The sequence below is a fragment of the Embiotoca jacksoni genome, unplaced genomic scaffold (assembly GCF_022577435.1).
Source record: "Embiotoca jacksoni isolate LCO1_2020_lvr unplaced genomic scaffold, fEmbJac1.0.p SCAF_66, whole genome shotgun sequence".
NCBI classification, from domain to species: Eukaryota; Metazoa; Chordata; class Actinopteri; family Embiotocidae; genus Embiotoca; species Embiotoca jacksoni.
The window spans coordinates 1,506,252-1,517,967 of record NW_027185421.1 but is presented as its reverse complement, the minus strand read 5'-3'; the positions used below and the strand labels follow the sequence as shown (position 1 = coordinate 1,517,967).

At 46.6% G+C, this 11,716-nt stretch overlaps 1 protein-coding gene across 1 annotated transcript in view; it reads right to left on the bottom strand.

Annotated features, from left to right (window-relative positions):
* Positions 1-6,762: 6,762 nt before the first annotated feature.
* mex3a (mex-3 RNA binding family member A) overlaps positions 6,763-11,716 on the bottom strand; it is a 6,202-nt gene continuing 1,248 nt past the window's right edge. The window contains 4 exon segments of the mRNA XM_069175304.1: positions 6,763-8,847; positions 8,879-8,948; positions 8,950-9,027; positions 9,029-9,495. Of these exon segments, the coding sequence (XP_069031405.1) occupies positions 8,309-8,847; positions 8,879-8,948; positions 8,950-9,027; positions 9,029-9,495 (1,154 nt within the window). The 3' untranslated portion in view covers positions 6,763-8,308.

Here is an 11,716-nt window from a genome sequence, read left to right as displayed (position 1 = left end):
GCCCCCCGTCTCTTCTGATGTCTCCACACGTCCGGTTAGAGGAGCAGAAATCATGCAACAAGTTGGGAATATAATCTATTTCATTCTGAGTGTAAACTTTCGTTTGATATTTGACGACGTTCTTCCTCTGATCATTGAGATTTATTTTAAATCAAGGCATCAATTTTAGGAGCTCCAGTTTTCAAAACAGAAAAATAACACTCGGTTTCAGTTGGAGATCATTTGATTTTTGTTTTATTAGAAACATTTACAATACATTTTTTTTGAATCTTGGAAAAATAACAAAGAACCAGAACTAACATGGCGCAGATACAATAATAATAAAAATGTCTCCAAAAAATGTAATTCACAAAAAAACATGTGCTATAAGAAATAAACCTGCAATATCACATGCCGTGTTCGGGGCATGGCACACTGTAACAGAGTTCAAAGACTTCTTCTTTTTTTGTTGTTTTTTTTGTTGTTTTTTTTGTTTTCCATCCATCAAAAGTTTGACGGTCAGCCGCAGAGGGCCGCGGTGGGCAACCCTCCTCCACTGCTCGCAGAGAAACCAGAAACTAACGCCAGGTGATGCTGGCCCAAAAACTAATGCACTACAACCACTATTAGACCGGTATGAAACACCTCTACTGTGCTGGAAAAATTGGAAACGCTACCAAAAGACAAACTGTCAGACTGTATCGGTCTCTTTGGAAAAAAAAAAATAGAAAAAAAAAAAAAGGTTGTGAGTTTCACCAGCGAGCGCCGCTTCAGTCCCCGACCGAAGAAAAACAAACGTGCCTTTTTTACGTCAAGTTTTGTTTGGAAGTGACCATATTTGAACGAGCTGGGGGGGAGGGGGTGAGGAGGGGGAGGAGCGGGTGGTTGATCTGATTGGAAACCCGGTGATACCAATGTCCCGCCTACTGATAGCTGTAACCTGACAGCACCACAGGCCTGTCAATCAAACAGACACACCCCCTCCCCCCCCCCAAAACAGCTTATTTTCTAATTAATGACAGATTATTTTATTATTATTGTATAAGAAGGAGTGACTTTAGCTAACAACACCGAGATAACTGATGGACACATTTTATTCACTTTGGATTTGATGAGAGAAGTTGAATGGGAGTCTATGGAGCCGGAGGCTTTTTGGAGCCGACCTCTAGTGGCACTCGCTGGTATTGCAGCTTAAGGCACTTCAGCATCGGCCTCATTTTTCAGACCTGGAAGCTCCGAACACTTTTGGTTTTTTTTTCCATACAGTTTGTGTTTTTTACCGAATCAACTGAAGAACTTCGGAGTAAATTCGTACGCGAACAATCTTTGGTCACGTAACCGAGCGGTCCGTCGTGGACGCGGGGGACCGAAGCGCTCTTCGTCTGGCTGCAAACTCACGCTGACTTTTTTTCTAAAGAGACTCCAACTATGAAAATCTACAGAGGAGAAACGGCCCAGGAGTTGCCGGCGTCGAACCTGCGCCGTTCCTCCCGCCTAAAGTGACCATACAACATACATGCAAACTAGTACGGTAATGAAGCTGTTGCGTGTTTGTGTGTGTTCATGTGTGCATCTAGTTACATAGATCTACTACACCGTGCGCTGTTGTCCGCTGCTAGATGCCTCCACTCCCAACCTAATCACGTCAAGGAAAGGCTTTCTTTTTCTATTTTTTTCAAGCTCTGTCGTCGTCGATCAAAAACCGTCTGAGTAGCAGATGTAGAAAATGTATGAATGAAAGTGTGTACAAGTTACGTGTGGCCCCCTACTGGCGAGAGGGCGCCACAGCAGCCTCATTCATCCCAAAGCGTTGCAGTTTTTTTGTTTTTTTTTTGTTTGTTTTTTTTGTTTGTTAAGTAAAAGCGAGTTTAGATTACAGAGGAAATGAGTAATGTGTTTCAGTCAGTAACATGGGGTTAGTTGAAGAGAGGGGGGTTGAGGGGGGGAGTAGGGGGGGTTTTACAGCAAGCAGCACTGCACAAAGAAATGCTGATGCAGGAAAAATATATATAATTGAGGCACAAAATTGATGCTCTGTGACTAAAATATCTCCAAATTCTAAAAAATATTATATTACTTTCTGTAATTATTCCATTGTGAATGCACCGATGTTGAAGTAGCGCACGTCTGAAGTTAAAATTTAAGCCGCGGCTCGCTCTTTTGTTTCCGTTAAACTTCACTTTCGGCGTGAAGCGTGCAGAAAAAGGCGTCCGTAACTTTCATAAATAAAACTTCTAAACTTCTTTTCTCATTTTACTTATTAGTAGAAACTGACTTCCCTGTGTTTAGAAATATATTAACTTCTTGTCATTTTTAATTAAAAAACAAAATGTCTTGAGGTTACTCATAAATATGTTGCTTCATTTTTTTTCTTTCCATAAATAACATCCAGATACTGACTTTTTTTTTCTTTCCTCTGCTTTCTATGAAATAATAACCCATGTTAGCAAAATAGATCTGAGAAACTGTAATATGTTTTTTTTTAATTTTTTTTTTTATTCATTTTAAGTTACTTTCTATAAATGTATGTGGAAGAACTCAAATATAGTCTACGTTGAAAAAACCTGTCGCGAAAAATGTCTGTCCAAAAAAACAAACAAAAAACTTAAAGCTCACTTGTAAATCGACAAAACGATAAGCGTAAGGAGTGCATTAAGTTGAGTTTTTTTTTTTTTTCCTTTTCTTTTTACATTCAAATGCATTGCTTGCTCAATGTGTGATTTGTAGACAGGTTGGTACAATTGCTTAAGTGCATCCATTGAAAATAAGGATTTCCTATCACTCCTTTAAAAAGGGGATTCTACATAAATGCATAAAGACCTTTTTCATATCAAGAGAAGAGAAAACATCAACATTTTCTACCATTACTATAATAGTAAGCTTAATACAATATTGTAAATAATATTAACAAGAACTTAACGAGTCAAATGTCACTGTGAGTCCCCCCCCCCCCTTCCCAGCACCACCACCTCCACCTCTCTGCTGCTCAATTAAAATTTCATCCTGTGGGTGAGCTGGACAAAATGAAACTTACACCCTTTAGCATATTCTTAAGAATCATAATTAAACTATGCATCAATTAGTTAAACTACACGGTAAATATATGATTTTTATTTTTAAAACCGATGTTCACTTTAAGGTCTTTAAAGCTTTTTATACACTTCAGGTATCAGGCTGATGAATTCTTTATGCGATTCTTAACTTTGTCTTTATTTTTCGATAAATCTTATCCTATCGTACTAAACTTTACTAACATGCAGTTAAACTTAAGGACGCGTTAATGGCTCTCCATCTAAAACAAACAAACAGCAACACGATGCCGGTTCGTCCGCTGTCGCGCCGTCACCTTGTTTATTTAAGATAATCCCGTACGTCTTTTTTTTGTTGCTGGTTTGTGTTTCCTCCACCCCACCCCCCACCCCCACCCCCACCCCCTCGCAAACAACCCAATATTAAACTAAAGACAGAGGAAGGGCCAGGATGTGCTTTAAGTCGGTCTCTGTAGCTCTAAACCTCCAACACTGAAACACGATATGCCTCAATTTTCACAGATATCCATCGATTGGACTTTTATTTTGGGGGTAAACGGAGTCGTTCCAGCTCTGAGATAATTCCTCCATTCAGTAAACTCTGGATGCTAAAATAAGTCCAACTCAAGTGATAAATTAGCTCTCCTTGTATTTTTTTGTTCTTTGGCTATGTCTGACCTTTATTTTTTGTTTTTGTTCCTTTCAAAATAAAACGCATGAAAAAAAGTTAAAATCAACCCCCCTAAAAAAAATAAAATAAAAATAAACGTGACGTAAACAGAACTCGTCTTAAAGATATGCTATGAGTGACACGTCCGCGTCTTCAACAGACGCTAACGAAGACGACGTGTCTGCAGTCAGAGCGGCGGTGCGGTGACGTCATCACATGGCGTCGTCGCCGACCTTCTCGCCGCCACACGTTTTTGTTTTTTTTTTAAATCCCGAAGTGGAGCTTTTTACAGCACAACGAGATTCCCTCCGAAAAACAAAGAAAAAAGAAAAAGAAAATGCAGTTTCATCTCTTTTCTTTTTGTTTTCTTGTTTTTCCTCAGAGGGAATCCTGAACTTGGTCTCGACCCACCCTGTGATTACGATTGATATCCAACATGAGAATGAAAATAAAAACAACGTATGAGACCCTGATGAACACGAGAACGATCACTAATTCATCCACGCTGCTTCTACATAATGGACCTGAAGCAGACAGGAGACACATGTAAAGGCGACATCCTCATAATCAAGGTCAATTTTTTTTCTTCATAGAATAATATTTAAAGAAGCAGGCTGCTCTGTTTATCGTCCCAGTATAGTCCTATTATTGCTTTTCATCCTAACATACATAGAAACCGATTTATTCAATAAGTGGGTAATTACACGTACTTTTCATTTGAGCTGTTTTTAAGCTGGATTTATACACCGGTGGCTTCATAAAAGGGATATTCATTATTAGAGTTTATAGTAGTGTCTGGTTAACTTTCTATCTATATATTTGGATGAAATACTAAGTTTAAATAATATTTCTCACATGTGTGGATCTATCTAATATAGTTATAGTCGAAAAAGGACGATGGGACGCATATAAAGATTTAAACTCTCCCTAAACTCCAAACAGGCTAAAAAAAAAAACCAAAAAAAACACTGAGTTTTCCGTTAAAAAATAATCCCAAACCTCCCTTTTCAGCGGTTTGTCTGGATGTCGGTGAACTGATACACATACTTGTATTTACAAAGATGCTCAGCGTGCTTTTCCCATAAAAAGTACAATACTCCTTAACTTATACAGCGTCTAAAACCCTCCGAGAAAGAAAAAGCCCTGTCGTCATTTTAAAACCAGTGCAAAACTCAACACGAGCCAACAGCATCGACTGAATGGATGAGAGGTCTCCTACAATTACAAGTACTAACTGTAGTATTAAGAATAACAAGCACCACCGTAAACAACAAAAATAAAAAAAAAATAAAAATGATAGGGAATCCTTATGTGCATGTCTTTCAAATTCTATGAAATATATTCTCACCATCAGTGGTCGGTTTGGTTTTAATCAAATGTTTTGTAATAAGGTGCTTCGCGTCTATATATTTATTTATTTTGAAGTGTTTGAGGAGCCTAATTTCTTGAATCCCTTCTAATCCCCTCCCAAGCAGTTTGATTCACATTCTTTTGTTGTTGTTTTTTTTTTTTTTTCCTTCCAAAAATAAGTATGTTAAAAGTTTGTTTTTGTTTTTGTTTTTCCAGGGAGCGATTAACTACCTAAAAAAGGCCAACGTTTGCTACCTCGTGTGCCCCCCAAAAAAGTCACGGCAAGAATATTTTGATATAAAAAAATATTAAGGCAGAAAACAACAAAAATAAGTAAAAAATACTAAGTTTCAAAGAGCAGAGTCGTAACTGCCGTTGAGTGACGTTGAAAAGCTTTTAGGCCAAAAACAGAAAACTAAAACGCTGTGCAAGTTCTCGTTCCCTCGGCGAGACGTTTTCACCAACACTACATTTCTTAATTGTTAATTCTGTTTTTGTTTTTTTTCTTTCCGAGACAGAAGCCTGAGTTGAACTGTTCTCCGGTCAGAGTAAAAAAAAAAATTAAAAAAAAAAAATAAAAAGGGGGGGGGGGGGGGGGGAGGGGGGCAGGAGGGGCTGCTGCATCGCCGCCACACATGGCTCACATGATCAATATAAAACTCAATCTGCAAGGTCGCTTTGCTTTTCTATTTTTTTTTGGGGGGGGGGGGAGGGCATACTTCTCTCTTTCTCCCAGCCACGATGCCCCCCCCACCCCCCTCATCTTTCAACAGCTTTAATCCCTGCCCCCCCCCACCCGCTCTCCTGCAGCCCTCTGAAATCCCCCGGCTGGGTCTGAGGCCGGTGCAGAGGGTGTAATTTGATTCAGCGTGAGTGCTGCTTCAACGGGGCGTTTCCTCGGCTTTCCTGTCAATTACAATTGTCTGATTTCATTGTGGAAGCTCAACATGAGGAGGAGGGTGGGGTGGGGTGGGGTGGGGGGGGGTCTGCCATTGGCTGAAGCCCCTTCGGTGTCCACTTGTGAAGGAGCAGTTGCAGGATGTCCCATACAGTAGCTCGCTGACACGGGGGGGAGGGGGGGGGGGGGGGGGGGCGCTTTGTGGAAATTTCGATCTGCACCGGCGCTGTCACACAATCAGGACCCAATCCAAAGGGTGGTGCAGAGGGGGGGGTGGAGGGTGTTAATGCTGTAGTAAGATCACACAATCACTCCTTTTTGTAGGTGAGCGTGTTCATCATCATCATCATCATCATCATCATCATCATCATCAGCAGCAGCTGCACACAGGTAGCTGTGGGGGGAGGAGGGGGGGGGCACAGATTCAGCTCCTGTCTTTCAAATTTAGTGGGTTTTTTGGGACAAAAGATGCCGCCCTCCCCCCCCTCCCTCTCACTGCACAGTGGATGGAGAGGAAGGGGGGGGGGGGGGGGGTCTTACTCGCCCAGCTGCATCCAGACCATGCAGCCCCCCTCCAGAGTCCCCCCCCCACCCCCACACGGTCCGCACCTGGACCGGCACCATTTGCCTAATTATCAATGAGTGGATCCAGGCCGTGTCCCAGCTACCGAGCAGCGCCACGCCGCTACCGGGGCCCAGACAATACCCCCCACCCCCCCACCCCCCCCTCAAACTCTGAGAGGCCTTCGGAACAAAAAAAACAAAACAAAAAGCAAGCAAGCCAGCGATCGAACTGTAAAGCAGAGGAGGGAGGCTGGGAGGGGGGGGGGGGGGGGGGGGGGGGAATGAAAGCCACTCCCGAAAGAAAAAGGGAGAAAGAAAAGGGGGCCAGGCGAGACCTCCAGCTCGAGGTCACCGCCACAGTGTGCCATGAAACACCTGCTCCTGTACAGCTTCTTTGCTAATTACAGGGGAGACAGCCCCCCCCCACATTAATGCTGTTAGCAGGAGAAGGATTACCGGTTGGTTTCAGGACTCTTCTGCAGGTTTGTACAGTTTTCACTCGGCTTCTGTCCCGGCGCTCCTCCGTCACCGGTTCTGTCCTCTGTCACCGGTTCTACCGGTTCTGTCCTCCGTCACCGGTTCCGTCCTCTGTCACCGGTTCCGTCCCGGCGCTCCTCCGTCACCGGAGGGAGACGCCGGTTGAACCGAGCTTTCTTGTCCTTCATCGTTCTGCTCAGCGGCCGCGGAGGCCCAAAAAAAAAAAAAACCATGACCACGTCAGACAATAAAAGCTGCGGTTAAGGTGGCTTTGGAGACGAGTCCATCGGGGGTGGGGTGGGGTGGGGGAGGGGGCAGATATGGAGAAAACAAGCCAACTGGATGAATTCCAAAGTCGGCCTCACAAATTAAATCAGTGCTTTAAGCCGGCCGAGGGAACCACATGCTTCTCGAGGAGCGCCGGCGTCACCGAGTCCTTTCAACAAACTGCAGCCACCGAAGTGGAATCAACGGCTGCTGGAAAGAACTTCCACCGACGCTCTGTGAGTAATGACACCAATCAAACCAATCGGCATAAATAAATGATGTAAAGTCCTAAGCACCCCCCCCCCCCTTTTTTCCGTTCTTTCTAAGACTCAAAGGTAGAAGCTGAAATAAAAGGCGGGTTGTTGTTTTTTGGTTTCCTCGTCAGGACTCGAAACCAATCTGTTCACATTTTTGACTAAATATTATTATTTTTTGGGACCAATTATATCAAACACAATCACAGTAAAAAACTGGGGAGGGGGGCAGGCGGGGGGCGCGGGGCTGAATTCACCTTCACATCTGCTCCAGAAATTTCAAGGTATGATTGACAATCCTATTTTAGACCAAGATGATTGTAAGGTGCAATGAAAATTGTAATTTCTTTTCTTTTTCTTTCTTCCTTCCTTCTAATAACAACATTGACTCTCCGGGTCGGTCAGGTGCAGATTGGGTACCTCAACAATCATCTTCTTCCTTCAATATAAACCCACTTCATGGTAAAATAAAAAATTTGAATAATAAAATGTTCACATTACTGTCTACCTCTGCCTACACTGTGATCCATGAATGAAAAACAGCAGCAGTCAAAAAACTGAAAATGCAAGGTACTATACTTCTCTTATAAACAAAACTTTTATAAAATATATATGCATATATATATATAAAAGAAAAACTTAAAAATATTTCTTATACTTTTTAGTAAAGCAAGCAGTGCCTTCTAAAATATCTGCTTGATTGTTTTTAAATTTTCTGAAAAACAAAAGTGTGTATTATAATAATAATCATAATAACAGGAAATAATTATCGAACAAACACTGACGAAACTAAATGATTTTAAAAACTGACGTGGTTCCTTTAGGAGAATATCCGGATGGCCTGTGTGACCTGGGTGTGGCACACGGGGCACTCCGGGTGGTTGAGCTCACAGATCCGGATGGCGCACTCCATGCAGAAGAGGTTGTGGCCGCAGGGCACCAAGGCGGCCGTCACTTTGCTCTCGAAGCAGGTCATGCAGTCCCGCACGCCGGCCGGCGGCGAGTCCGGCACCGGCAGGCGGCCCGGGAAGCCCTCGCCGGCCGAGGTGGGCTCGCTGTGGGCGCGGCGGGCCTGGGCGTGAGGCGAGCCGGCCGCGGGCGCGATGCCGCCGACCGAAGAGTTGTTGGCGTTCCCGCCGCAGGGCTCGGGCAGGCCGGGCGAGAGGCGGGTCAGCGGTAGCGGGAGGCCGCCGAAGCTTTTGGAGCGCTGCTGGGCGTAGAAGGCCACCTGTTTGGGGTAGTCGGGGTCGCCCCAGCTCTGAGTGCCCTCCGACCCGAAGTAGGAGCAGGGCTTCTCCCCGGAGCTGGAGAAGTTGGCCTTGTTGTAGATGCCCCCTCCCTCGCCTCCTCCTCCTCCTCCTCCTCCCCCCTCCTCCTCCTCCTCCGCCGCCTCCCCCTCCCACCATGGCATCGGAGAAGTTCTGGCGGTAGCTGCTGGTGAGCGGCTTGCGCTGCCCCCCCCTGCAGCCCCCACACCTGCTGGAGCCGGCTCTCCAGCCCCCCGCCGCTGCCCGCCGGGCTGCCGCCGCCGTTCGGCCCCCAGGCAGTCGTTCTCGTTGTTGTGGTCGTGCAGCCCCCCCGTCCGAAAGGCGATGTGCGCCTCGATCTCCTCGCGGGCCCGCTCCGCGTTGCTCGGCGACCCCGTGATCTCGAAGACGGGGTCGCGGTCCCGACTCGGCGTGACGATGTACGTGCAGGTCTGCTGCTGGATGCGCTTGATGGTGGAGCCCTTGGGCCCCACCACCAGCCCCACCACCCGGTATGGCACTCTCACCTGAATGGTGGTCTGACCCGGCAGAGGCGTGGGGGGGGAGCCGCTGAAGGACACGCCCAGCTTGTTGCGCGAGGCCCGCAGCATGGAGAAGTGCTCGGCGGCCGAGATGATTTCGCGGCGCGCCAGCGCGACGTCCTCCTTCCGGCCGGTGATCAGGAACACGGGTTCCTCTCCTCGGACCGGCGTCTTGATGTAGGTGTTGGTTTTGGCTCGCAGGGCTTTGATCTTACAACCTGCAGAGACACAAACACGTTAGAAGAAGAAGTAAACACGAAGCTTCACTTAGTGACACAGATGAAGTAAGAGGAACACACCTCGTTATCACCCAGCTGAAAGGACCCCCCCCCCCCCCCCTCTTTATGTTGTTCATAGCGGACTACTTACGACCGGTTTAACTTAATATGTTGCAGGTTTTTTGTTTTTTTTACTAGCAAAGCATACGCCGTCGTTAGCAGGATTTATGAGCTCTCGGGCACCTCGGCATCAGTGTACTTATTGAGTGTGACGCTTTATCTGCACTAAATCAAACTAACTAAGAGACGCGTGTTCTCCGGAGAACACGCCTGCACATATCTGCTGTATTTTCACTGAGCCGTTGCTTTTCTGACCTTTACCTGAACTTGCGAGACGATTGGGTCGACCCCCCCGAGCTCGCCGGTGTTCGGTGCTCCTGTTTCTGATCAGCGAGGACGAGTCGACTCTATTAAAGGCTTTTAAGTCTTTAACGTGACAGAGTGCAGGTTAATGTGATTTCACGACAAATCACCCCGACAGACGCAGCGCCGCGGCGTCGTAAACCAGTCGCTATTTAAGAGGAATCCTCGGGTGCGTTTGAGGTCGTGAAGAGAAAAAAAAAACGTAAGCAAAAGACACACAACAGTTGAGTTTGTATTTCAGTCACGTTAAAGATGCACCGAAAACAGCTTCCTCGTTAAGGTTTCCTCGTTTATCGACGAGCTAAACGAGCGACGGAGCTCCGAGGCCTGATTCTGAAAGCTGGTTTTAGCGCGGTGATCTCATCGTACCGGAAGGAGTCCGGATGCTTCAGGGAACGCAGCGTGTCACAGCGTTAACAAGCTGGAGGGAAAAGAAATCCCAGCAGCAGGTATCAGACGGTTTCCAGACACCTTCGGGTGATATCTTCCCCGGCTGCTACTCCACTACTTCCCAGGAAGCGGTGGTACGGACGTAAAGGCCGACGGCACTCTGAGGGGTCACCGGTGACCCCGCCGGTGACCCCGCCGCCACGGCCTTTTAAACAATCACTTCTTCCTCACGCCACATTTTAAATTCAAAAGAACGATCTGCACACCGAAACAGGCAACGAGCACTCGACCCCCACCGGAAAGATGAAGGTTTATTTTCAGGGACGTGATTCCAAACAAAAGGAAAAGAGGTGAGGAGCGTCCCGGTTAGAGATCGATGACGGGAGGAAGCTATCGGACCCAGCCCTCCTTCTCTTTTTATTTTTTTCTTCTTCAATGACAGGATGCTCCGTTTGCCAGCTCCCAACCAGACGGGCTCTGAAAGCGTGGTGCTGGGTGGGGGGGCGGGGGGGGAGGGGGTACGCGGCGCCAACTTAATGAAGGGCCTCAATCAAAAAAATAAATCAACCCAAAAAAAGAAAGAAGCAGCTCATCGTAGTAAAACAGGAGCCGGGGGAGGGGGGGGGGGGGGGGTGTTGGAGAAGGAAGCCATCTCTGCTCCGCTGACATTATCCCTGTTTGTTTTTGTGTTTTTGTTGCAAGAGAAATGAGGATTTACTGACGGGACCTCACCCACCCTGTAGTCTTTGTGCATGCACCCCCCCCCCCCCCCACACACACACACACCCTCCACCCCCGTCCCTCCCCCCTCCTGACAGACAACCATGTGGTATTGAAAGTGTGCAGCGGAGTGGGGCTCCTTGTGTGTGTTGAGCTGCGAGGCGTGACTCCCATTCAGCTTTCAGATGCTATACTGCCCCCCTCCCCCCCTGTCCCTGTCCCCCCCCCCTCCCCAGTTAGCTGCAGCCACATTTAACACCACCAAGAAGGGGAGACTTCAGTCCGAGCATGCTTCTGCATGAATACGGAGGAAATACTCCACAACAGCTTCACCACAAATAAATCTGATCTCCTTAAAATAAAGGATTCCCACCTCCTGGTTGCAACTTCTCGCTGAGTCACCCCCCCCTTAAAGACCATCCCGTGTGTGCCAAGCAGCAACACCAGTGTTAGTAATGTGCCCCTCCCCTCATCCCCAACCACCACCCCTTTCTACTCACACCTTTGTTTGACAGCTGCTGTCATTCAACTTCAGCTCTTTGTTCAATAATAATAATAATAATAATAAACTCCCAACTGTAGGACAAACAACACGCAAGGATTTGAACTTTACAACTCATCCCCCCCCTCCGCCCCCCAATAAAAGGAGGAAAAACAGGGTGACCACGCTCGCGCTATTGTCCAATTG